The 26,886-nt window shown below is 42.3% G+C and overlaps 6 protein-coding genes across 6 annotated transcripts in view; 4 read left to right on the top strand and 2 right to left on the bottom strand.

Moving 5' to 3' along the window:
* Positions 1-6,241, top strand: part of LOC6567222 (dynein beta chain, ciliary) — a 33,229-nt gene extending 26,988 nt beyond the window's left edge. The window contains 6 exon segments of the mRNA XM_043215128.1: positions 1,617-1,755; positions 1,833-1,999; positions 2,518-4,407; positions 4,409-5,287; positions 5,346-5,540; positions 5,885-6,241. Of these exon segments, the coding sequence (XP_043071063.1) occupies positions 1,617-1,755; positions 1,833-1,999; positions 2,518-4,407; positions 4,409-5,287; positions 5,346-5,540; positions 5,885-5,984 (3,370 nt within the window). The 3' untranslated portion in view covers positions 5,985-6,241.
* A 2,033-nt stretch (positions 6,242-8,274) lies between these two features.
* On the top strand, positions 8,275-9,308 carry LOC6567223. Its single transcript, XM_001994267.3, has 2 exons — positions 8,275-8,398; positions 8,603-9,308. The coding sequence occupies exons 1-2, from the start codon at positions 8,290-8,292 to the stop codon at positions 8,884-8,886; spliced, it is 393 nt and encodes a 130-aa protein (XP_001994303.2). The 5' UTR covers positions 8,275-8,289; the 3' UTR covers positions 8,887-9,308.
* LOC6567462 (adipocyte plasma membrane-associated protein) lies at positions 9,045-11,558 on the bottom strand. Its single transcript, XM_001994268.2, has 4 exons — positions 11,293-11,558; positions 11,015-11,220; positions 10,651-10,951; positions 9,045-10,540 (listed from the first exon to the last, which is right to left on the bottom strand). The coding sequence occupies exons 1-4, from the start codon at positions 11,406-11,408 to the stop codon at positions 9,475-9,477; spliced, it is 1,689 nt and encodes a 562-aa protein (XP_001994304.1). The 5' UTR covers positions 11,409-11,558; the 3' UTR covers positions 9,045-9,474.
* Positions 11,559-11,903: 345 nt separating this feature from the next.
* On the top strand, positions 11,904-13,568 carry LOC6567463 (max-like protein X). The gene is made up of 3 exons (XM_001994269.3): positions 11,904-12,203; positions 12,334-12,740; positions 12,832-13,568. The coding sequence occupies exons 1-3, from the start codon at positions 12,071-12,073 to the stop codon at positions 13,081-13,083; spliced, it is 792 nt and encodes a 263-aa protein (XP_001994305.1). The 5' UTR covers positions 11,904-12,070; the 3' UTR covers positions 13,084-13,568.
* Positions 13,528-17,409, bottom strand: LOC6567464. Its single transcript, XM_001994270.3, has 3 exons — positions 17,322-17,409; positions 15,187-17,262; positions 13,528-15,125 (listed from the first exon to the last, which is right to left on the bottom strand). Exons 1-3 carry the CDS (start codon positions 17,376-17,378, stop codon positions 13,845-13,847), a joined length of 3,414 nt encoding a protein of 1,137 aa, XP_001994306.1. The 5' UTR covers positions 17,379-17,409; the 3' UTR covers positions 13,528-13,844.
* A 155-nt stretch (positions 17,410-17,564) lies between these two features.
* Positions 17,565-22,034, top strand: LOC6567465 (RING finger protein unkempt). Its single transcript, XM_043214766.1, is given in 11 exon segments — positions 17,565-17,641; positions 17,717-17,926; positions 18,847-19,266; positions 19,343-19,545; positions 19,829-19,971; positions 20,186-20,297; positions 20,470-20,595; positions 20,667-21,038; positions 21,041-21,121; positions 21,180-21,298; positions 21,369-22,034. Coding segments are annotated over 11 exon segments (2,046 nt in total). The 5' UTR covers positions 17,565-17,579; the 3' UTR covers positions 21,567-22,034.
* Positions 22,035-26,886: the final 4,852 nt, after the last annotated feature.

Here is a 26,886-nt window from a genome sequence, read left to right as displayed (position 1 = left end):
GATACCAACGTATCAACATTTAAATTTGTTTAGAAATAAAACATAAATCATTTAAGCTTCAGAGTCACGACCTTTTGCTAAATGTTACGCTTTTACTCATCTCACAAACTCAAACTCAAACGATGAGCATCTCAATTACGAACACTCCTGCATACAACTATATTACGTTCCAGCTTAAATATTCAAATAATAACTGGCATGCAGCAATTTATCTAACAAGAATTTATATATAAGTAGCCACTTGTAGACGACTCCAAAGACAACGAACGACGAACAACGAAGAAGCTCATTATGATGATACTCCAGAAGCTGATGCTCCTCGCGATTGCACCCAAGTCAATGCAGTTCGTAGCCAATTGGTTGCGACAGTTTTCGCGGGCTGATCTAAAAGTCTTCGACCTAAATCAAATTTATTGTTACTTGTTTAACATTGTTTAACTAATTAAAATCTGCTGTGTCAGGCAGGAACACATTAATTATTTGTCAATAAGAAATTAAAACATTAATTTATCTTTTGTTATTACAGTAATGAAATATAAGCATTTGTCTTTCAACTGAAGAATCCAGACTAACTTTAAATATTAATTTGCAATAGGTTAGAGCAAGTTAGCTTGACTAAGAAATACGCTGAATCTAGCTTTGAAAAATATAGGAGGAGTGCCAATAGTAGTTAGTTCATGATGAAAATTAGTTTTGGTTAGAAAAATCTATGTTTCTTATCAGATCTTAATGATATTTTTGCAGTTAATCAATAATGTATTAATAATAATAATTAGAAGACTAAATCTGTACAATTGCGTGATTTATAGATATATAGGAGATATATATGCATCATCATTGGCTTATCGAGAACTAATAAGCCTTTCTTCAAGTCTCTAGGTGTTATAGTCTCTGACATCGTCTTGAAAATACAGAGGGATAGACGAATAGCAGCTAAGTCGACTCACTCGTTGATCCTGATAAAGATAAAGAATATATAGACATTATGGTCAATAATACTTTTGCACGACTTCATAACACGTATTCTTGGCCTCAGAGCATAAATAAATCAGTTATCAAATTGCTTGATAGAATCACATCGACTGACAGCATTTTTATTTATATATTTAAATTTACCAACATAACGCTTCTTTTAAACCTCTGCAATGATTATTTGTATTTCACCAGCGCACGAAACATTCATAAAAGCCAAATACATACATATATAACGTATTTAACCGGACAGAAAATATTCGTTTGCAGTCATCATACGATTGAATTTATTATTGAAAATATATTTGTGGAATATTTCTTTTACCTAAACAAAAATCTTCTTTTTTTATTAATTCTCTTTTTTATTGGTCAAAAGAAACGACGCTTTATTGATGGATCAACTCGTTGAACGACCCACGCACAATATTCCCGTCAACGCCATTTTTTTATTTTATTTATTTATTTTTGTTGTTATTTTTTTCAATTTCCCGTCTATTCAAATGCAATGGAGCCAAATTTCCTGCTGCACTTGTAATTTATCTTTGAAGCACAACTTAAAGTTGCCGGGCAACAGATTAATGCCTGCCGTTTAGCAGGTCAGCTTCAGTTCTTCGTCGCTCACGTTCCATTTTATGCCACTAAAGCTTACAGGCGAAGATTGGCACCCTACCTGGAGATATACTGTTAATTTCCTCGTTCCTGTCGTACGTGGGCTGCTTCACGCGCCGCTACCGCGAAGAACTGCAGCACAAGATGTGGCTGCCAAGTTTCTGCAAAGTGGACGTAAGTACTGCATATATACTTGGCTAGGGGGCTAAGTGCCTGACTTAAATGGACTCACGTTGACTGTGTCCCGACAGCCTCCGATACCGCACACTGAGGGTGTCGACCCTCTCAATTTGCTTTCGGATGACGCACAAATTGCCACCTGGAATAATGAGGGATTGCCCATGGATGGCATGTCCACGGAGAATGCAACAATATTGCAGCACTCGACGCGCTGGCCTCTGATGATTGATCCACAGCTGTAAGTATTCTTTGGGGTTAATGCAAAGTAGGGCAGTTCAATGCAAAATTGGTAGACCTGCAGATACCCTGTATCCTAGGGAAAGTCCAATGTTACTTGGGTGATTCTTAAATCGTTTTGAATATTAATTACCGCTAAACAAGTAAAAATTTAAAATAGATACAAAATAGTTGACTAGAATGAAATATTTATTTGTAACTTTTGAGAAGAAATATTAGAAACAGATACAATTAAAAGGTAATCGCAAAAAGGAGGACAAAGAGAGCAGATTAAGATAAACTTTCCTTTAATTACAAAATCATAATATTTTTTTGTTTTATTTTAATCCCCGAGATCTAATTAGAAGACTACAGAGAAAACATTAATATAAATATATAAAAAAAAGGAGGGATCAGAAAACTATGGAAAAAAGGTTTTGAGTAGGGCAAGCATATCTCCATCTACCCGTTAAGCTATCATTTCTCATATGAGTACAGGGTATAATTAATTAACTCATTAGCCTAGCGATTTACTTTTAGCCAGGGAATTAAATGGATCAAGAGTCGCTTCGGAGCTGCTCTTGTGGTGCTGCGTCTGACGCAACGTGGATTCCTTGAGGCACTCGAGAAGTCCATTTCACATGGCGATACGGTGCTGATTGAGCAAATTGAAGAGACGATGGATACGGTGCTGGAGCCGCTGCTCAGCCGGGCGCTGATCAAAAAAGGACGCTATCTGCGCATTGGCGAAAAGGAAATGGAGTTTAATCCGAATTTCCGACTCATACTGCACACGAAACTGGCCAATCCGCATTACAAGCCGGAAATGCAGGCGCAAACGACGCTTATTAACTTTACGGTCACACCGGATGGCCTCGAGGAGCAGCTACTGGCGGAAGTGGTCAAAATTGAGCGACCGGACTTGGAGAATATGAAAACTGAGGTTACCGTCCAGCAGAACATGTTCAAAATCTCACTGAAAGCACTTGAGGATGAGCTGCTGGCCCGTTTGGCCTCCGCCGGCGAGAACGTGCTCGATGACCATGCGTTGGTCCTCAATCTGGAGAACACTAAGCGTACGGTGGATGAAATTGAAGCCAAGGTGAGGGAGGCTCATGTAACCACTTTGCAAATTGATGAGACCAGGAATATCTATCGAGCCGCCGCAAAACGAGCTGCGATTTTGTATTTTGTACTCACCGATCTGAATCGCATCAATCCCATCTACAAGTTCTCCTTGAAGTCCTTCATGCATGTCTTCCGGCAGGCCATTGCCATTGCGCCGGACTCAAAGAGTTATGAGAAGCGAGTGCTCCACCTGGTGGACTCGATTACCCTGCAAACCTATCGTTATACACTGCGTGGTCTCTTCGAGGCGGACAAGTTGACGTTTACTTCCCACTTGACGCTGCGGATTATGATTGCCGCCGAGCAGGTGGCCAAGGATGAGACCGATTTTCTACTGCGTTATCCCCATGATCCGAATACGCTGTCCCCTTTGGATTTTGTCAGTCGAAGTGCCTGGGGTGGCATCAAATCATTGACCCTCATCGAGCACTTTTATGGCATTGACAAGGACATGGAGAACTATACGAAACGCTGGCGTAAGTTCATGGCCAGTGATACCCCGGAACGGGAACAGTTTCCGGGCGAATGGAAGCATCGCACACCACTGCAAAAACTATGCATAGTGAGAGCCCTGCGACCGGATCGGATGACCTATGCCATGGCACAGTTTGTGGAGCAAACGATGGGCCGAGCATATGCCGAGGTGCAAACGCCTCCGTTTGTGGCCATCTTCAAAGATCTGAATGCAGCAACGCCTGCCTTTTTTATACTCTCCCCGGGTGTGGATCCCATACGCGATGTGGAGCGCCATGGACAGCAGCAGGGTTTCCATGCGGATGCTGGAACGCTGGTCAATATCTCACTGGGCCAGGGACAGGAGCTGCTGGCAGAGAAGGCCATCGAAGTGGCGCTCGCATCGGGTCAACAATGGGTTATACTACAAAATATTCATTTGGTGGTCAATTGGTTGCCCACGCTGGAGAAGCTCATCGAGCGGATAGTGTTGCAGTCCGAAACCAATGGCGAATCCAATTTCCGTTTGTTTATCAGCGCCGAGCCAGCACCGGATCCACAATACCATGTTATACCCCAGGGCATTTTGGAGTCCTCGCTCAAAGTGGTGAATGAGCCACCAGCTGGGATGGCTGCCAATCTGCACAAGGCGTGGGATAACTTTTCGCAGGATACGCTGGAAACATGCACCCAGGAGGCGGAGTTTAAATCCATACTCTTTGCCCTCTGCTACTTTCATGCGGTGGCCGGGGAGCGTCGCAAGTTTGGACCGCAGGGCTGGAACAAGGTGTATCCATTTAATGTGGGTGATCTATCGATTTCGGCGAGTGTGCTGCACAATTATCTGGAGCAGTAATCGCATACCGTGGGAGGATTTGCGCTATCTCTTTGGGGAAATTATGTACGGCGGACATATTACCGATGATTGGGACAGACGTCTCTGCCAGACGTTTCTGGAGGAGCTGCTGCAACAGGATCTCATCGATGGTGACTTTGAGCTATGTCCGGGATTCCCAGCACCGCCCAATCTAGAATTCGATGGCTATCATTGCTATATCAGTGAGATGCTGCCCGAGGAATCCCCACCGCTCTATGGACTGCATCCTAATGCGGAAATTGGCTTCCTCACAAGCGCCTCGGAGCAGCTGCTACGCACCATCTTTGAGCTGCAGCCGCGAGAGTCCGAGCTGAGCACCCATTGTGGGGCACCACGCGAAGAGCTGGTGAAGATCATGATTGACGACTTTCTCGACAAGCTGCAGGACGAGTTCAATCTACAGGCGCTGCTCAATCGCGTGGAGCGCAAGACGCCATTTGTGGTCGTCGCCCTGCAGGAATGCGAACGGATGAATGCGCTCATCCGGGAGATAAAGCGATCGCTGCGCGAACTAATGCTTGGCCTGAGGGGAGAGCTAACGATCACACAGGAAATGGAGCGACTAGATTATGCCATCTTCTATGATCATGTGCCGACGGCCTGGGCACAACTGGCATACCCCAGCATGCTGGGCCTGCAGGGTTGGTTCGCTGATCTGCTGCATCGCATCAAGGAGCTGGCCGGCTGGCTGAATGACTTCAAGTTGCCCTGTGCCATCTGGCTGGGTGGGCTATTCAATCCCCAAAGCTTTCTCACGGCCATCATGCAGGAGAGTGCCCGGAAGCATGATCTGCCCTTGGATCGCATGCTCATCAGCTGTGACGTGACCAAAAAGCAAAAGGATGACGTCACGTATGAAGTTCATTGAACCTAGACTATTGCTCATTACTCACGCCTGTTCACTTTACAGCATGCCACCGCTAGAGGGCGCCTTTGTGCATGAACTGTATCTGGATGGCGCCAGCTGGGACTGTCAACTCAACTCAATTGTCTCGCTGCATCCCAAGGAGCTGCTCTGCGCCATGCCCGTCATCTACATCAAGTCCATTGTGCAGGAGAAACAGGAGCTGCAGCGCGTCTACGAGTGTCCACTGTACAAGACCAGGTGGGTGCGCGGTTGGTTGGTTACCTAAACAGTCTACTTTTAGAGGAAGGTCTGTCAGTGCTTCATATTTTATGGCTCACTTACACTCAGAGAAAAGATTGCCTGGAATTTAGAAAATCGCAGTTTGCAGCTATAAATGTAAATTGTACATTTTTCGAAATTTTCAAAATAAATTTCCTATCACCTCAATTATAGTTCAGTTTCCCAAACTCTATTGCGAAGTTGAAATAACGAAGAATTTTAGGAGATTGTATCTATATTGTAATATCGATTCGTGTATTTTTATGTATTAAATATATTTCTCCCAGTTTTTTTGAGTGTATACTTCATAAGCTCTTTTGCAGGTCGCGTGGCAACACCTACGTGTGGACGCTGAACCTAAAGACACGCGACCGCCCAGCCAAGTGGATATTAGCGGGAGTTGCGCTCTTGTTGCAGCCATGAAATAGAATTGATACCCATCAACCCCGAAGCGGTTCATTCATTGTTCGCCTCGTCTCATCGACAACATTGGCTTTTGTGCCACAAGCGTCTTTCATATGTGAACTCGATTCACGTCGATAAACTTATATTTTTAGCACAATTACCCACAGACTGCACACTAATGCGAAAATTACTTAAGCACACTCAAAGTATAATTTAGCTATATATCGAAGATTGGATACTCTAAATAGTTCGTTAAGAGTTACTAAGAAATTCGATTTTGAGTACACGAAATATGAAATAATGGATTAAATAATTAAAGTTGTTATTATCACTAAATATACTACTATCTTGTGGGTTGCTTACTATTTAATTTACAAGGCACAAACACAACTGAAAGGTGATCCCAAGAGCAAATTTCGAATATATCGAACATAGACTGCTGCTGCCAAATTGCTTCGGCAGGTTTATTGAAAACTTCTAAATTATCTTACAGCTATATACAATATTCTTATCCTGCTGCAAATGCGTCTAGACTCATTATCCTATCAGTTCGGAGAACTCTTATCGCGGGAGGTTTTATTACGGTCACGACTGGTGCCGCGTACGTGTCTGTTTACCTATCTTCTCGATAAGAATCCACCTTGGTTATCTTACCATTGGAAGATTGAACACTTCCTCTTACTCTGTGCTCTTAGTGCTGCAATAAATGGCGAGATTCTTATTTAATGGTAAGAAAATCAGTTCAGTACATTGAACTTATATCTTAGTAGGAGTAAAATATTTAACTGTTTTCCTTATAAAGTTCTGCAGTTAAATGAAACCAGAATCAAATTTAACTTCACGTTTGGATCGTAAAAGCTAATAAAAATAAATTTCACTTTAGAGATAAACTAGAAGCAGCGCAGATTCGCATCGCTCAAACACGCTAATCAGTTCATTTCACAATCTGATAATTACTTTTCACATATATATTTATAGAGTAAATATTTATTAGACAATTATTCTACGCCTCGTAAGTTCGAGACTCCACCAGCAACAGTTCACGTGTGCCCCATACATAAATGCCATTTACTGACGCAATCGGTCGACTTATTATTTATTTCTTCCATTGAACGATCACGTGTAGCTTTGTTTGCTATCTGCCATTCAATGAAATTACTAAAAATTTCTGCTGATAAGCCAGTGTTTATATTTTTTAAAATCCACTAAAAGTTGGCGAACGTCGGCGTTAAAATTACTGGCAATCAAAAATGGGGGCTCGGCTGAGACGTCTGCTTCTGGCGTGATATCAATCAGAGTTCGATGATTAATCGTGACGCAATATTGTGATTCAATTATGTAACTCTAAGAAGAACTTGAGAACGATTGTAAAAATCACACATCGCAGCCAGTGACCAAGGGGATGACCCTTAGCAAAACGCGAAGCCTTCTCAATGATGCCGCTGTTGCCAAGCGAAGATTTTTTAAAGTGAAAATGAATCTGTTGCATATATGAAACTATACAAATGAAGAGGCAGGTGGATGTCATAGACTAAGCTAGGCATATAACTGTAATCAATACATGATATATATATATAAAGTATAGTGAAAAGTAGCTAAAGCCAAGAATATATTCTAAATAGGGTTGGTAATAAAATGAGCCACTTCGAATTGATGATGTTGTATTTTTACTTCTTATAAGCTACAGAAATGATGACTTAATATTAATGTTATTTTATCAAGATACGCAATTTTATTTTTTAAATGCATTCTTTCCCCTACGCTGTCATCTTATTAAATGAGCTGGCATTCAGGCATGTTATCTGCTCGTATTTGTATATGGTTTTGTACAGTGTATCTAGCGGGTCGTGCTCTCTTAAAGAGATCGATCCACATACTCACTTTTTCTGCTCACAAATCACTGTTGAGACACTTGCATTCAAGCACTTTATTTGCAATTTTTTTATTTGTTTATAGGGTATACGCTGGCAAGTTCTCTTCTGCTCGGATGTAGCCATTATATCAGCATGTAAACTCTCGCTTTGGCGTATTCCCCGAGCACGGAGAGAACACGTGACACACTCAATTCTTATGAGCAATCCATGCAATCGACCAATGGTCGCTCGTTCAAGATCAGGGCAAGTCATCGTAATGAGAATTTTGTTAGCTTTCATAGATAAAAGTTTGTCGGACCGTTTTTCGTATTTTGCCGATCGCCTGCCAGCCGTCAGCCGTCAGCCGCCAGCCAGCAGACATTACTAATGCCAACCCGCAGCGCATTCCCCCCTCGCCGTTCGCCACTTGTTGCTCGTACGCAGAGTATTTAAACGGGAAATGATTCCGTATGACAAGTCAGAAGCGCAATATTTGTGAAACGAACAGCACACAAAATTCCTTGTGGTTGCCAAGGGGAACTCAAAAACAGCACATCAAATTAACGCAAACACATCGGGGTAAGAATATATACACTATACGACAATAAGACTATGTGCATTTTGGCTTACAAGTTAATTGTCAATATATGTTAATATATATAGCTCGATACACAGCTGGGAAAAAGGTGCCAAAAATTGCATATGCATATAGCTAATATTCGAGAATATTGTTTTAAATTATTTAGCTAAAGATAATGTTGATTTTCGCTTCCGATTTTACAGCAAAACCTACCAAAAAAATGGCTACTTCACACTTGCCGATACAAAAGTCCAAATATTATGAACACGATGGCGAACCCGGCTGCCAGGGTCTGGATGAAGTGAATCGCATGTTTCGCAATTTCTGGGATCCAACCGCCTACTGGGTGTGCGATAAGCAGGGAACAAAGGCTCGCCTGAATCGCTGCCGGCAATCGCAGCTGTATTCCGAGGAGCTTGGACGCTGTGTCCACTACGCCGAGTGGAGCTGGACGGAGCCCAAGGAGCCGCCAAGCCGTCCAAAATGAGAGAATCTCTACAGACAATCAGACAGTCAGACTACGCATCATCATTATCAGCAGACAGCAGTCAGCAGACAGCAGTCAGCAGACAGCAGACATACAGCTTACACTAAGTAATTTATACAATCATTTGAGTTAATCAGAATTTAAGTAGATTTAAGTCGTATGGTTTTTAGAAAACACTTTACTTATAGTTCACGAAATACACATATTGGAAAAAATCAGTACAATAGTATAAGTGAGTGTTTGAAATTACGGCATTCAAGTGTCCATTAATTGTACAACAATTTTGAGCATTGTCATTTGTTAAATAATGCAATGGAATGGAATCGGGAATGTTTCGTAATGTGTGTGTTTTATCGGATATTGTTGACAGTAAGCAAAACTCAATTATATATGCATTCATATAAATAGGTGCCCAATACCAATAACCATTTGTTTTTCTGTTTTGCTTTTGAAATGAGGACTTGCTGCTAACTACAATTTAGCTAACTAGTCTCAAAACAAACTATACAATTATGTATAAATCTTTAAAGTGGACACGCTAGAAACATTGCCTAATCAAAATATCCGAAATTGATGACAACCGTGTTTTTAGAGCTCAACGTGATCGCCCTGCTTGTTGATCACCTTGAGCTTCTCCTGCTGTGGCGGCTTCGTGTCCACGCGAATCTCTTCCTCAACTGGCGCCGGCTTTGTTGGCACTGTGCGCTTTGTGGTTGTTGTTGCCGGCTTAGCCGTTGTTGTTGTTGTTGCTGGCTTTGCTGTTGTTTTCTTTTCTGTTGCCGGCTTGGGCGTTGTTGTTGTTGTTGTTGTCGTCGTCGACGTCGTCGTTGTTCTTGTTGTTGGCTTGGCTGTAGTCGTTGTTGTTGTTGTCGCTGGTTTCTTGGTTGTCTGTGGCTTTGGCGTTGTTGTAGTGGTAGTTGTTGTTGTTGTCGTCGTAGTTGGTGCTGCCTTTGGCTTGCCCGTAGTTGGTGGTACACCCACAGAGGCCTCCAGGCCGTCGCCCTCGACGCGCACATTGCGCACCTTGACGGTGGGCTGTTTCGCCGCCTTGGGCAGCTTGACGCGTGCCAAATAGGGATTGAAGGGCGAGCCCAAATACAAATGATCCTGGAATTCGAGCACATGCGAGATGCCCGACACGGACTTGTCAAAGCCGTGCAGTGAGCCCACAATATTGCCATTCCAGTCCACACGCACTACAGTGGCCCGTTTGGGTGCCAGCAGCAAGGCCATCTCGCCATGTCCGACAAAATGAACGAATCGCTGCGCAAACCTATTGGGATACAAGCTGTTAATGAAGATAATCGGCAGCTCGAAGAGCGCCAGCATGCGGGCGAGGAACAGCCGAATGCTGGGGAAGCGCGAGAAGAGCGAAAATGTGCTCGGATGCTCGCTATCGGCGCTGGACACCATTGGCACCCAAATGCCATCGGCATCGGGCGTCAAATTGTCGGGCAGACCGGGCAGGCCATCGACAAAGACTTCGCTCTGGCCAGCCTTGGGTCCCTTCAAGTGATATTTGGTCAGACGCATCGAGCCCGTCTCTGCCACCACAATGAATTCCTCCGTTGGATTCAGCACCAGTCCATTGGCAAAGAACAACTCGTCCAGCAACACTTCGCTCACATTCTTAACGCGATCGTATTTGAACAAACTACAGCAAAACAAAAGAAAACAAAAGAAAACAAAAGACAACAAAAAAAAAATAAAAAGAGAAATCATTAGAAACCGGTTTCTGAGCAGCAGCAAGTCAAATGAACTCACCGTCCGGATGGGTTAGCAAACGAGGCAAAGATCAAGTCTTGAATGCCAAAGTCTGACGACGAATCTGTCCAATAAATGTCGCCCTGTTTGCTAACGGCAACGGAATTAAAGGTTTTTGCGGGTCGTGCAATAGTCTTGCCCGGCAACTCCTGAGCGGGGGAGATCAACAGTTTGTTCTTGTGCGATGTGAGGTCAACCTGCCAGAGGCCGTAGTAGGCATCGGCCACAATCAAATTGTTGCCCAGCGTATCGAAAGCCATGCCCAAAGGACGACCACATTGCGCCTCTTCAAATTTTTCCGCTGTGCAAGAAGAAGCTGAGATGAAACAGACCAATTCACTCTTCAATGGTTAATAATACTTACTGCAGGGCTGGCCGAACTTGGCCACATGCGTTATGTGGTTTGAGTTAATCTTGATGATCTCACCGCCATGGATGCCCGTATAGATCTCGTTATTGCGCACCAGCAGACATTCGGGGCCAAGTATGCGGTTTCCCAGCAAACGCTCGGCACCTTCCAAATGGAAATTCGACTCGAGTGCACCCTTCAGCTCCTTGGGCGGAGTAACACTAAATGCACAAATGTGCAACGTACATTTTTGAATACGTTTTTCATATCTTCCAAGAAAAATGACAACTTACGTGAATTCCTTGTAGGGGAAAGTGGTGCGCGGTGGCAAACCGGGCAACAGAATAACAATTAGATAGAATATCATGAAATTCATGATTCGCACACGCAACGCTTTGAGCAGGCCCATTGTTCAATTTGTTGCTTGAGCCCTTTTTTTAAAATATTTATATACTAATTTCCACGCAAGCCCGAATAACGAAAACCGTGAAGCGACACGACGGCAAAGTTCAGTACCAAAACGTAAAAGTCATCGCGCCGGTGCAGAAAACAGGGCTGCACAGCAATCAAAATTAAACCCACCCAGTCAGTTTGAGCAACGTACGCTTATCAGCACTGTTAAACGGTGATTGATCGACACCTGTGATAAAAACAAGCAATGATAAAAAAAAAGTAACGATGATTCTGGAAATTCTTCATCAACTGATTGAGCTAGCATGTTAATAAAAATCACATCGTATAATGTCATTAATACAAGTAAGAATTATTCAAATTGAATCTAATTCATCCAAATTCTCAAGAATTATTTAGTCATTTCTGTCATAGAACGAAACCAAATTTTTTCTATGTTAATTAATTTTTTGCTAGCTGCATACCTCGCCTAATTTCGTCACCATTCAGTCTGGCTGGCTGGCAACGCTGGTGCTGCAAAAAATACCAAAAATATAAACTATGGCCTGACCACCACAACGCGAACTAGTTCCCACTGGCTGTAGAGCGAGCCAAGTGTAATGCTCTTTTGTTGTTTTTCTTGCTTTTATTGTGGCCATCATCGCAGCGACGCAGTTGACAATGGGCGATAATTTGATCAGCAAAGAGGAGGCCTTCGGCATGGAGCAAGATCAGGAACTGGGTGGCAAACACTACTCGCGCTGCAGCAGCGCAGGCAGCACCCACACACCAAACTCATCAGCACACAATTCGGGTGGGTTTTGTTTTGGTGTTTTGTTTATTGGCTGCCTGAGAACAGCTGATAATGTGTGGTTATAGATAGATATATGTATATATATATATATTTTTGTCCGCCGATTTCTCTCTTTCTCTCTCACTTACAGATGATGATGAGGATAGCGGCGATGCTCGAAACTCGGCGGCAACAAATTCGAACTCGTCGCTCAGCTACAAGGAGCGACGTCGCTCGGCCCACACACAGGCGGAGCAGAAGCGACGGGATGCGATCAAGAAGGGGTACGACAGCCTGCAGGAGCTGGTGCCGCGTTGCCAGCCAAACGACTCGTCCGGCTACAAGCTGAGCAAGGCGCTGATCCTGCAGAAGTCTATCGAGTACATTGGCTATCTCAATCAGCAGAAGCTGAAGCAGGAGGACGAGAGTGCGGCGCTGCTGAAGGAGGTGACGGCGCTGCGGATCATCCAGGCTGGCTACGAGACAATGCTGCAACATCAGCAGGCCAATCCGGGCCCTGAGGAGGCGCGCCTCACCGACGAGGCCAAATTTCAAGTGGTCAGCAAAAAAAAAGCCAACAATTCGCATTTCATTTTTGCTTTGTTTTGTTGTTGTTTTATGCTAATTCGAGTCTCGTTTCGTGTTTCAGTTTCAGGCAATATTAGACGAAATGTTTGAGACATTCCAGCACATACCAATGGACAATTTTAAGCAGCTGACCGGCGGCGTTATACCCTGGCTGGAGGAGCACTGCAAGCCGCACATTTTGCGCAACATTCTCAGTCGCACACTGCAACAGATGTCACAGGATGCACAGGAGATGCAGCAGCAGCAGCAACAACAACAACAACAGCAGCAACAACAGGCCATGGAGCAGGAGACGGGCGAGGGATTCAGTTGATCAATTCATAAATATTGTTAAGTTTTTTTTCATTATGTATTTCTTGTTTTTGGTAAATGCTTTTCGTTCTTCTTTGACTTGCTTGCGTACAAATAGTAAATGCGTCATTTAAGTTGTAAAAAGCCGAGCGTTGTTACACTAATTATTATTATTATACTTTTTGGCTTAGGCTTTGCGCCACTCCCCCCCTCCAACACCGTCCTCCGATTAGATAAATGCCACAGTTAAACCAGAGATAAAGATAGAGACAGTTATCTTCACCCCTTGCTGAGTTATCACCAGTAGCACGATAAACATAATTGCAATAATAATATTTTACGATCTTAGCTACAAAAGTTGTGGCTCCGATAGGGAATTGCGTGCATCTATACATAATATATATATATATACATACATACATAGTAGTTGGATGTTTCTAGTTTGTTCAAATGTTTTGTCGCACAATAAAGTTCAAAATTGTTTAATTTGATCGAGAAATAAGAAAATCGAATTCTGATTGTTCCAATGGCAGCATTAATTAAAAACATAAGCAACTGACGGATCGCCCATATATACACCAGATATACGTTATAGCAGATGAAACAGAGATGGAAGCTATATATATATATCTATAGGATTGTTATATGCTAGAGTTTAGAGAGACTAGTTGGCTTGGCAATAGACTGAAACTGGGACGACGCATCTCGCCAAGATTACGTCTGCCCTGCAAGGGCTTATATATATATAAATCTATATCTTATCTACCGATGTCGAATGTGTATTTAGCTATCGCTTAGCTTGCTACGCTTCTCCAGCAGCTGTTGCACAATGGCCACCTGCTCGGTGGCAGCCACGAGTTGCAGCATTTTGAGCAGCACATTCAAGGTGGGCGTCTTGTAGTGATCCACTTGCTCGGTGATCTGCAGCGTTGTTAGCAACAGCTGCTGGAAATGCTGCAACTGGTCGGCAGTCCACACGTGACGCGCCTCGTGCTGCAGCTTGAGCAGACCCGCGTGCAGGGTGTAGATGAGACCCTCGTAGAAGTTGTCCGTTTGGAGTTGCGATGCCCGATTGGCGCTGGCCAGCAGCACCACGGGCAGATCACAGCGCAATTCGTGGGCACGCACAAAGCAGGTGGCGGCCAGGCGACGCACTTGCTCGCACTGGTGCCGCAGCAGTCGGAAGCTGAGGCGACGGAAGCGTTGCAGCAGCGGCGTCGATTGCTGCAACTGGCGCGTGGTGCACAAATGCTCCACCTTGGACAGAAAGCCAAGGAACAGTATAATGGAGGATGTGTCGCTGTCACCATTATCGTCATGGCCACATTGCAAGAGCATATGCTCGGAGGCCTTGGGCAGCTGGCAGGCCAACTCCTCGTAGCTCATCTCGCTGGGTTCCCAGGCCAGTTTCGTTTCGAACTCGGTCGCCTGTCGCTGACCCACCAGCTTGCCCAGCGTAGCCCCAAACAGCTGCAGTGCCCCATTCGAGATGGTCCACTCGGTGTCAATGTGCGCCATTGCCACCAGCATGATCTCATTGTAGTACTTGCACATGGCCGGACGCAGTTCCGTGTCCCGCACCAGCACGCACAGATAATGCAGCGCCAGCGCCTCCCAGCGGTCCAGGTTGTTGCTACTGCTGTTGCTGCTGGCAGCGTTTTCAGCAGAGGAGCCATCATTTAGACGCTGCAGTATGCGTTGCACAATGCGATGGAGCAGTAGACGCTGGCGCGGATCATCGTTCTTGAGCACATGCAGAAACATGATGGAGAAACCGGCGCCACGTCGTGTGGTGCTCACCTGCCGGCACTCGAAGAGCAGCTGCCGCTCCAGGCAAGCGTGCAGCAGCTGAAATCCCCGATCCTCGCTAGCAAACCGACTGGTCATGGCACGCGTCAGCCTGCCAATGCTGAGGCCAGCCGCCTCAATGGCGCCCTTGTGCCGGCAGCGAGTCAACACAGCCACATTCACCTCCAGGCAGCGCTGCAGTGCATCATAGTCCGGCTGGCCGTCAATCTCACGCAGCAGCGCGCAACCCACACTGGTGGACAAATCGCAACAGGCCTACAAATTTATAGATATAAATCTCGATAGATATTAACTGGTTTATATCAGTTTAGCGCACCTTCAGAGTCAGCCAGAAACTCATGAGCAAATACTTGCGACAGGCTTCGGCATGCTCGCGTTCATCGTATTCACTCCCACTGACCAGCAGCTGTAGGCTCTCATCCATGTCCTGAAAACTGGCAGCAACCGCATCCTGTTCTCGCTGGGAATTCGCTAGATTCAGAAACTTCAAGATGATGTTGAGTATGCGTTCGAGTGGCGGCAAAAGTGCAGCAACAGATGTATTCAGGCAGAGATCGCTGAGTCCGCCGACAAGCTCGTTCAGCACACAGATGTGGCCGAAGAGATGACCACCCCTGCATTTTGTCGTCTGCAGCGGATCACGCTCGAAGCCAGACAGCTTCTCAGTCAATTGCTGCAGGCACTGATCGTAGAGTGTCTGGCCAGCAGTCTGGTCCGGGAAGCTGTGCACCGCCAGCCGAGCATAATGGGTGACGAGTGCACACTCATCCACGTCGGCGCTGGCGGAAAGAGTGAGGCAACGCGCCTTGCACTGCTTGCCATCGACATGGCCCAGTTGGAGCAGTAGTTCAACCGTCAGCTCCAGTGCATCATCGAAACCCTGTGGATCGTTGAGGGATTTGAAAAGCAATGCGGCCACAGCGCACGGCTTAAAGACACCGTGCAACTTGAGAAAGTTGCCCAATTGTTGATTCTGCTGTATGCTGCAATTTTTGGCATTCTTAATGACTTCGACGCCGTACATCGATTTGTGCAGCATCTGCAGCATTTTGAGTGCAAAGATTCTCGGCTGGTAGACATCGCAGAGCATGTCCTGCTCCACCATTTGCTGCAGCTGCGCAAAGAAGCGCCGAATATCGTGGGCCAGGGCATCGCTGGCAACCCCATCATCAACTTTGAGGGCCCGATTGAAATGTTTGGCGGTGTGATTGATAATGTTGGGCATCTTGCCCAGCATTGTGTTGCGGAATTCGGCGCTCTCCACGCCGCGATGCCGTTGCATAAAATTGTAGAAGAACTCCAGGCAATCCTCGACAGCAAAATTGCCGAGATTATCAACGAGGAACTTGAAGATCAGCAGCTGTGCATCCGTTTCGAAGGCGCTGCAATTGGTCAAGAGTTCGGTGCTAATCTTGAAGAAGTGCAGCTTGGACGCCACATAGATCTCCTTGGCGAACATGCCGAATATGAGGATGAGACGCTGTTGTTCGCTGGCCGTGCGCGCAGTCTCCGAGCTGGCCAGAAAGGCCACGATCTCTGGCTTGGCTTGCAGCAGCTGGAAGAGTGCATCCCGCTGCTGGATGCGCAAAAACCACTGCGAATAAAAGTTTTGGATTTCCGCCACGCTGCCATTAACCAGCAGCTCCACAGCAAGCGACAGCAACGCCGGCGAACGCTGAGTGCTCAGACTCTTCACAGGATACTGGCTGGCCGCCCGGAGTCCCTTGTAGCTGAGACTCAGGCGCAGTCCGGCAAAGAACTCCGCTTCCGACTGATCGCTGGCGGCGAGCAGCTCTGGCAATGGATGCGAGTTGAGGATGCCGCTGAGCAGATAGTACTTATTGCGATTCGTCCAGGGCCAGAAGGCGACAATGATGCGAAAGTAGAGGAATGCGCGATCCTGCTGCTTGCAGCAGTGATTGAACAGCGTCAGCGTCTCCTCACGACAGCCCACCTGGCTCTGGCGCTGCAGGCAGTGGTAGAAGTGCTGCAGCTGCAGTGGCAGCAGCTCCAGCTTGGGAAACTTTCTCACTAGCAGATTGAGGGCCTTTAGCTGATGCACCAGACTGGAGTTGTTCTGCTGCAGTGCAGCAAGAATGGACTCAATGCACTTGGCCTCCACCCCCTGGGCGTCCAGGCGGGACCAGTGATTGGTCAGCAGCACAGCCTGCAGCATGAGAAAAGCCTGGGGCTGCTCACAGCACAGTCTCTGAGGAAGATCGGCAAAGTGCTCGTCCTCGAGCTGGTATTTGTGCACGATGTGATAGTAGACGCGAAAGCTGACATTCAGTGACGCCTGATTGATGCTGCCCGTGTCCGGCGTAGCCACTTCCTCAGTGATTTGGGCGGCCAGTTTGTCGGCCACCTCCTTTGGCAGTTCTTCTCCCAGCGACTGTCAGACAACAAATATTGTATGAAAATATACACAGGAATATATAATTGTTGGCTCACCTGCAGGTAGGCAAGGGAGTCGCTGTGCTTTTGGCCTACAGGCATTGCTGCAGCCATTACTAAACAGGAGACAGTTCGTAGCGTATGAATGTATAAATAATAAATATAAATTAAAATTACGCCCAACACATTTCGACTGCACGTGCCGAGTAATCGATTGGCGGAACTATCGATAAGGGCATGGGAGCGATGTCTAGTCAAGAGTATTTTCATCGTTATGGGCATGCGGTCTCACTGATTTTAGTGCTTCAGTTCAAGATGGCGAACGATGCGAGCAAGCTACTTCTGTCTTCACATCAAGAAAAAACCAGTCATTACACGTAAATAAACACATTTAATATTGTAATTACAGTGTTATTTGATCTAATAAGAACTACCCCATCCACAATGTGCAGCTACCTGAAGGAATTCCGCGTGGAGCAATGCCAGTCGTTCCTGCAACACAAATGCAACCAGCATCGCCCATTCGTCTGCTTCAATTGGCATTTTCAAAACCAGCGTCGTCGACGTCCCGTTCGTAAACGCGATGGCACCTTTAACTATAGTGCTGATAATTATTGCACCAAATATGATGAAACAACTGGAATCTGTCCCGAGGGCGATGAGTGAGTATTGCTTGGGCGGGGAGACTAACTAACTGACGGCGTCTGGGCCACGAGAGTCCCAAAGACGCCAACGCGAACCGAATCAACGACGTAGTATTTTTTCTCATTTCCTCTTTGCGCTCGATTTTCTTTGCAATGTGTGTGTATCTCTTGGCTTCGTGTTTACAAACAAAAACTTTTTGCGGGCGGGCATGCGGAATACGAACGTACTCTAGCTAAAAAGTGAAATTCAATTGTGTGTGTGTGTGTGTCTGTTTGTATGTGTGTGTAAGCTACACACACGAGGTCACAGCCGCCCCCTCTAGAATCCAAAAGTGAAAGTGATTTTAGCGATAGAACTCGGAAGTTCTAATCAGCTTGTGCGTGTGTATTTGTGTATCTGCCTGTGTGTGAGCGCTCTGTACGAGGGTTGTTGCTCTCGCACACACTCACAAATGCGCAGCAGCAGCTAGAGCTGCTACAAGTGTGTGCGTCATTGTTTTTATTGCGTTTCGCTTTTGCGCGTTTTTCTCTTTTCGGTTTATTTTGGTTTTCCCCCGGCGTCTTTGATTGTAATAGTAACAGTTGGCAGTGGACAGTAGTAGGCAGTATAGCATCCAAATGTACAGTTATTGAGCAGAGCTTTTCCTCCGAAAAGCTTTGAGCGAACGAACAAAGAGCGAGCGACAAACGAAAATAATACGCAATTCAATTTTTCTGCAATACCAAAACAACAACAATTCTGACCCAGACTTGAAATGTGTGTATGTATATGTATATAAATATATGTGTAGATAAGTGTGTGTGTGTGTGTGTTGGCTTTCTTAGTGCTCTGCTTTTGCTATTTATAGCACTCGATTAAGTCCTTTGCTGCGTCACTTGACATTCACTCACTCCACTTTTTCGTTTTGTTTTTCTCCTTCTCCTCGCACCTCGCACAGATGCCCATTTCTACATCGGACTGCCGGCGACACTGAGCGCCGTTATCATTTACGCTACTACAAGACATGCATGTGCGTGCACGACACAGATAGCCGGGGCTATTGTGTGAAGAATGGTTTGCACTGCGCCTTTGCGCACGGCATGCAGGATCAGCGTCCGCCGGTGTACGATATCAAGGAGCTGGAAACGTTGCAGAATTCGGATATTAGTTTGGATGGCAGCAATGCACAGAATGCCCTGGATAAGGAGCGCAATCTGATGAACGAGGATCCCAAGTGGCAGGACACCAACTATGTGCTGGCCAATTATAAAACAGAGCCGTGCAAGCGTCCCCCTCGTCTCTGTCGTCAGGGCTATGCCTGTCCACAGTATCACAATAGCAAGGATAAGCGTCGCTCGCCCAGAAAGTACAAATACCGGTACGATTTATTGCTAATCCGATGTTCGTTACCAGGCCTTAATTTACAGTTTGATTTTTGCAAATTTTCGCTGCAGTTCTACACCATGCCCCAATGTGAAGCACGGCGAGGAGTGGGGCGAGCCGGGCAACTGTGAGGCCGGAGATAATTGCCAGTATTGTCATACGCGCACCGAGCAACAGTTCCATCCGGAAATATACAAGTCCACCAAATGCAATGATGTACAACAGGCTGGCTATTGTCCACGGAGCGTCTTCTGCGCCTTTGCGCATGTTGAACGTAAGTGATCCTAATCCTAATATATTATGCCTGAGTTTCAAGCGCTATTTTCCACAACCAAGTCGGGCGATTATTTATTTTTTTGTTTTTGAATTTAGTTAAGTAGTTAATTAGGTTAATTTATTTTACGTACGTATTTCATTGTTTGTTTAATTGTTTGTTTGTCTTTTACTCACTTCCTTCTTCAACACATTGTGTAAACAAACACCCTTTGAAAAATGATATGAAAATCAAAACTGTGCTTTGTGCTGCTTGTCCAATTGGCCCATCCCCACCCAAAAAGATTATGTGGTCAACGAGCAGAAGCTTCGTGAAAATGAAATTACTTTAAATGAACTCATTTCCAATGGCATGTCCGGTTTGAAGGTGCAGGATGAGATCGGTAATGGCAAGCTGCCCACAGGACTCCTGCAGCTGAGCAATAATGTATGTATTATGTAGTGTGTGTATGTGTGTGTTTTCCTAACAATCTCTTACCCACCACCCCCAACAAACAAACCAAACAACCAACCACCAACCACCTGTTCACGAGCTAATCCAGCTAACCGCATAAAATCGCTAGTCATTGAGTAATTTCTTGCCGCTCATTTTTTGTATCTTTCGTTTTTTTTTGTTTCTTTGTTTGATCTCTTTTTCGTAGTTATTAAATATTGATGGTAATAATACAACCAACAAAATGTTGGTCGATGCTTTGGAAAATACAACCAATTCCAGTAAAATCTTAAATATCTCGTTACCACTGGACAGCCATTGTGAGTAAATACAATTAATATTAATTTATAAATTCATTTGTTATCCACGATGGTTGTGGACAAATTGGCAGCGCAAAAAAAAGAACAGATAAATAAATAAATGAACAATTCCAGCTAACTCAAAATAAAAAAATAAACATAATTAACACATATTTTCTTAACCTATTCCTAGCAGCCTGTACATTGGACGATCCACGCGAAAACTCTCTGTCGGCAAGCCTGGTTAACAATAGTTTATTAACACGTTCCTCGGCGCCAATTAACATTCCTAATACGACACTAAGTAACTCCATTAACGGTGAGTTTTTTATACTCCATATATTCGATAAATACGAGTCGCTAATATCAATTATCAACTTCTTGATGTAGACTTCAATTCAGGTGGCTTTGCCGTCAACATTCCCAGCAGCTCGCTCACCTATAGCCCGACAAATCATGCCAGTCTATTCAATGTGTATGGCGGTTCCAACAAGCTAAGCAATTCTCTGTCGGCCGCCACACAGAATGATAGCAATAACATCTTCTTTCCATCGCGCATCATTTCGCCTGGTTTTGGCGAGGGTCTATCCATAAGCCCATCAGTTAGAATATCGGAATTGAACACCATACGTGATGACATCAATAGTAGCTCGGTGGGCAGCAATATGTTTGAGAACACACTGAATACGGCTAAGAATGCGTTTAGCTTACAATCGCTGCAATCGCAAAATAATTCGGATTTGAGTCGCATGACTAACGAGTGCACAACAAAAATGCCCAGATCCAGAAGATGTCCATACGTCTTGAGGAGCTATTGTGCAAACTAAAGATATCTGAATTGCATCGCGAGAAGACCAAATGGGAGATTTCGTAGTGGAGAGAGCCAAATGGGAGATTTCGTAGTGGAGAGAGCCAAACATGAGGTTTTGGAGTGGAAGGAGCGTCACGATCTAGTGCAGATCCAACTCAAGTTGCCCGGCGAGTTGCGTGACTTGTCCATACAAAAACTAAAACAATTACAGGTATGTGTTAACTGCACTACATACCAACATGCATTCGTTTGCTAATTCGTTTAACAAACATATTTTATAGTCGAAACTGCGCACCGATTTGGAGGAGGTAGACAAAGTATTATATTTAGAGAATGCCAAGAAGTGCATGAAATGTGAGGAGAACAATCGCACCGTTACTTTGGAGCCCTGCAATCACCTGTCCATTTGCAATACGTGCGCTGGCTCCGTTACTGAGTGCCCCTATTGTCAGGTGCCGGTAATAACAACACACACATAGGATCTGTTTAAGCCGCTCCAGGACCTTGGCTTGAAACCATGGGCCTGATCGGTTTTGAAACTACAACTTTAATCGTAAGCACAATGTTGATTGACTAGCCGATATGCAACGATCGCATATGGAATAGAATAGCGCATACATATATACACATATATAATTTATATTTATATCTATATGCGAATAATAATCTTGGATATTAGCAATTACTAGGCACAAAATATGTAATTCGTTAAGCAAGCTGCTATGCATTTTACTTTTACTATTCGTCTTATTTACACTACAGGAAAATTGAACCAATTTCATTTTTATTTTTAATTTTGTTTTCAACTGCTCTTGAATTATGTGTTAATTTTAGGTAATATTCTTTTTTGTTTATACACATGCACAAACACATACAAGTATATGTAACTTTTGCACAGTTTGAACATGTCCATGACATTTTATTTTGTACGCAACGCATTTGCAATACCATTGTTTATTTTATCTTTTTTTTTATATATATATATTTGTATTCAAAATTTGCTACACATGCAGTCACTATTCACTAGTAATTTTTAAGAAAATAAAACGATTTACATTTATATTATATACACCTACATATATATAATGATCATAATTTTTTAGAAGCTTCTATGAAAGATTTTTTTTTACCAACAAATTGACTAACAAGAAATGAAAAACCACCAGTGATTTTTATAAACAGATTGTCTAAATACATATATATGTATTTTTATAGATATGTTCAAATGAAAAAAAACGAGAAAAGAAAACTAATTTCAATATTTCACACCTGAGAGATATCTAGACAAAGTTCGAATTTAGCGTCTTTGATAAGAAATCATTGAATGACTCAAATTAATGCAAGTTTCACTTGGACGCACAATTTGTCAGTTCAGTCGACTTTATTTTATGTATTTTTAAAAAAGAAAAAATAGCATCTTTGTTTCTGATTTTTAGTTATAAGTTATAAACCAATTATGCATCTATTAATATAGAGTTACATCAAATAATTAATACTTACATACTTGTGGGAAAATCAACAATACAAATTTGAAAAACTGTAATTAATTTGTAATTGGTGTAGTTCACATTTATACTCTACTAGGTTACAATGTGATTTTGTTAGTGCTTTAAGTACGTTCCTTGCTAAAATTTATTTTTTTTATTGTAATTGAGAAGCTTCCAATGAAAAGCCGGTCAAATGAATGTAAAACAATATGTCAAAGTCAGAAATGTATATTGATGGCCAATATTTACGGTACAAGAATATCTAATACAAAATATTTACAAAAAAAAGAAAGGAAAAAAATGAAGCGTGTGATTTACAAGATTAAACAATAATCGTAACACAAGACAGCGAATACAGTCTATGAATAATGTTAACCGAAGCTAATTTAAAACCGTCTTTAACAAATTTTCTGCAAATACAAATGGTTAATATATTGTAGCTTATGACAAAGTTGAGCATATATATATAATATAATGAACTCTAACGTATTATTAGTTATAAAACTAATGGCAAACAAGTTGATCACTTAAAGCAAGAAAGTAAACTATTTAAGTATGAATTTCACATGCAGAAACTTAGGCATTTATTGAAAATAAAAAATAAAAAAATTTAAAAAAAAATTGATAAATGGAAAATCAAATCAACATGAATATATACACATTATATAGGTATACAGATATTAAAGCATATAAAATATATATATATATATTTTATAGCTAACTAGCTAAGCAGCGCAAAGGCTTTTGTGTGTATGTAGTAGCCAAAAATTAAGTAATAAACTAAACAATAATTAAATGTGCATGTTATTGTGTGGTTGCAATTAAATGCTTTAATATTATTATAACTCTAGACAAACAAATGAATTATAAAATGAATTAAAAACAAAAAGGGAAAGACAATTCAAAGCAATTAAAAGATCATTGAACACTCAAGAGGAACAAATTCAAAAACTAATAACGGTTTTATAATGGAGCTGTTGAGTTCTAAATTCAAATGCCTATACAAATAGCTCGCTATCGAAATACCCTCTAACTCTGAACATTTTGGGCACAACGTATTTATAGCAATAAACACTAATCTAATCTACAAGCACAAACATCGTATTACTAGCAAAATCAACTATGAAAAAACCAAAAAAAAAAGAAGGAAAATAAAACATCCTCAGCTACAAACAAATCGAGAAACTGAACAAAGCCCATTTTCATGACAACTCAAAATATACAAATCAAATAACTAATTTACTGAGACATATACACACACAATGTATGGGAAATGTATGTATTTTGTATACGCTACTGTAAGAGTGATCTTTATGTGATTTTGAAACTACTTGAATATGTGATCCAGAAATATATAAAAAAAAAAAAAAAAAAAAAAAACTTATGAATGAAGACAAATATAAGAATAATTTATGCCAGCTCTCGACAGCATCAGCAGCTAATGAATTGTTAACAACTAAACAAAACTTGATGTACAACAATAATATTATTAAAAAAAAGATTTAAAAAACAAAACTCCAGCTCCATTTAGAAACAAGAATAAAAAATAAATCACACACATATATATACATTGAGCGTTCGCCAGGCAAATTAATTAATGGAAAATAATTGAATTGAATTGAATACTAATGTATGCCAGAAGAAAATATTAAAAAAATTATAATAAATAAAAATTAAACCACTAAATGTCTAAAATATCAAATGTACTTGTAGTTAGCTTTAGAGTTCTATTCAAAAAAAACACAATCAAAGTAAAAATGGTCAGGATTGGAACTGGCAATTATGTAGCATTAGTACAATAATAAAATGTTTGCTACTAGTTGTTTCATAGTTAATACTTTTAACAAATTATGTGTATATGTAAAAGGAACTGTAACTAAAACGGTCAAAACTCAATAGATAGCGATACAGAGACAGAAAAAAACAGAAAAAGGGAGAGAGATATACCAAATCAAAACGTTGAACACCGATATGGAACTTTTATGTGGAAATCTCGTTAACAGTTAAGCATGCATACACAAAAATGTACTGTCTTAAATATGCAACAATTAACTCAACTAAATATGTTAGTCTATATAGCAATTTAATGCAATCCAGCCCACAAATACAAAGCAACAAGTGGAAACATGCAAATGATTTTTTATAATGTGTCAAGCAAGCTCTTATAGTGAAGCAAAGTAATGCAAAAGCAACTGAAACAACATTTACTAGCAATTTTTACACGAAACGCCGAAGAACTATTGAAACAATTTCAGAATGCTCTACATGAGTCTTTTACATAGGCTATAATTTATATAACAAATATATAGAATATATCTATGACAAATGCTTATGTTACAATTACATAACTCTCGACAAAAATAGCAAACACAATAATACAAATTTAATGTTCTCATTTCACTTAACATTATTACTTTCCCCCATTTAATCTTTCGAAATTCAGCAAAGTCGATTTATTCTTTGTGGTTCGCGTCCCGACTAAGCTATGTAAAAACCCCCATTTAATCTCTGTGATTTCCGATTGAGCTGGCTGCCATTAATCACTATTTCAAGTAAATTGTCACAAATCGCTCAGGCTATGGTTGATACGATTTTGAGCGCAGCATTGGCAGTCAGCATTATGAGTAATATCCGATCGAAATTCCGTTTTGAGCCTACTCATAAAAAACTCACATTAAATGGGGGCAACAATTTATTATTGTTGTTTAGTGGCGGCACATGTTGTTGTTAAGCATGGTTATTAACTAAAGAATATATACGTATATATATAAATCTATATAGAGAGTAAATATTTGTCCGTGAAAGTTTTGTCGACAGCTAACAAATGAAACAAATGACAAACAATAGACTCGACTACATTTCGAGGGCAAACCCAATTCATTTGCATTATACGAAAAAATAAAAAACAATTGTTCGAGTATTAAAACATATTCATTATGATAGCGTTATCAACCAATTTGTGTAGTAATTTAGTTAACTATTTGCAAGTATGTAATAAATTGTTAAAAAAAAAGAAGTGAATGAAAGAAAACCCACGAAAAGCAAGGAAAATGACAACCAACTCGTCTCGGTGGTAAGCCAGAACTATACTAAGCAATTAACAAATTGATGCAAACAATATGAGTATGTATTTCTATACATACATAGATATATACTTATTAATAAAAAGTGTGTTTAAAAGGCAGTGGTGTGTGCGTTTTTATTGTCGAGATGAGATTTGTATGTCTGTGTGTGTGTGTGTGTGAGGGTGTGCGAGTGTGTGTGCAGACTATGCAGATCCCATCCACTACGAGGGGGAGGGCAGGGCGACGCTTGTGGTTCCAGTGCGTGATTTCCATTTAGGCCAACACAACAACAGCAACACCAATAACAACAACAACCCCTTAAATGCACACACACACACACACATACACTGAAGCCGAGTGAAAAGGGCAATATAAAAAGGCAAAAAGGCTGAAGACAACAACGGCAGAAACTCGTAAGAATTTTAAAATGCACGATAATCGTTCAGTGATAGCTAAGCAAGCCGACAATGCTACGAACCCACTGCCTCGCCCCTCCCCCACCCCCGCAGCCAACTGACAACGGTGCCTGCCTGCCACTTTAACCTGAGCCAGCAGACGAGAGAGGATCAGGGAGCCAGTTTGGAAACAAGGTACGTCGCTGCCGCTGCTGCTGCGATATCGCCGCGTTCGCGCGTTAAACACAAGCGCAACAATTTTTATTCTGTCAGCGAACGCGTGCCTGTATTTGTGTGGTCCCGGCCTCAAACTGGACGGTGCCCGATCGAGACTCGAGCCTGAGTCGGAGGCTGCCCTCTGTGTGTAGACCAGTGCTGCCAACTATCGTTTGCAAAAACTGGACAGGCTGGTTGCAGAAAAAGGCCAAAAAGTTCGACATAAAAAATATGAAATGTGTTGCATTTTTATGGAAAAGATATAGAAACATATTTATTATTTTATTTGTTAGACTAAGTGCTTATATATTACTTTAATGGCCATCGGAATGTGATAATGAAATAAATATTTTTCGATCAGTTTTTATACAGCCTATTTCCATAACAAGAAATTCATATTTATTGTACAACCATTAAATATAAACAGCAAAAATGCACAAACTTTGTGCCGACTAACTGTGTATAGAACATTACTATTTACAGCCACGGTCAAAGAAATAGCACAGATAAGTATTTAGTTTTATATTATTACTGTATCTTTTACATTTTTAGTTCATGCTTACTCTATAATCGAATAAATAAAAATAAATCTTTAAAAAAGAGAATATTTGGAATATTTGAAAAATTCTCATTCAA

This window comes from Drosophila grimshawi, unplaced genomic scaffold (genome assembly GCF_018153295.1).
Source record: "Drosophila grimshawi isolate 15287-2541.00 unplaced genomic scaffold, ASM1815329v1 contig_311, whole genome shotgun sequence".
Taxonomy (NCBI): Eukaryota; Metazoa; Arthropoda; class Insecta; order Diptera; family Drosophilidae; genus Drosophila; species Drosophila grimshawi.
This window is presented reverse-complemented; position numbering and strand designations above follow the sequence as displayed.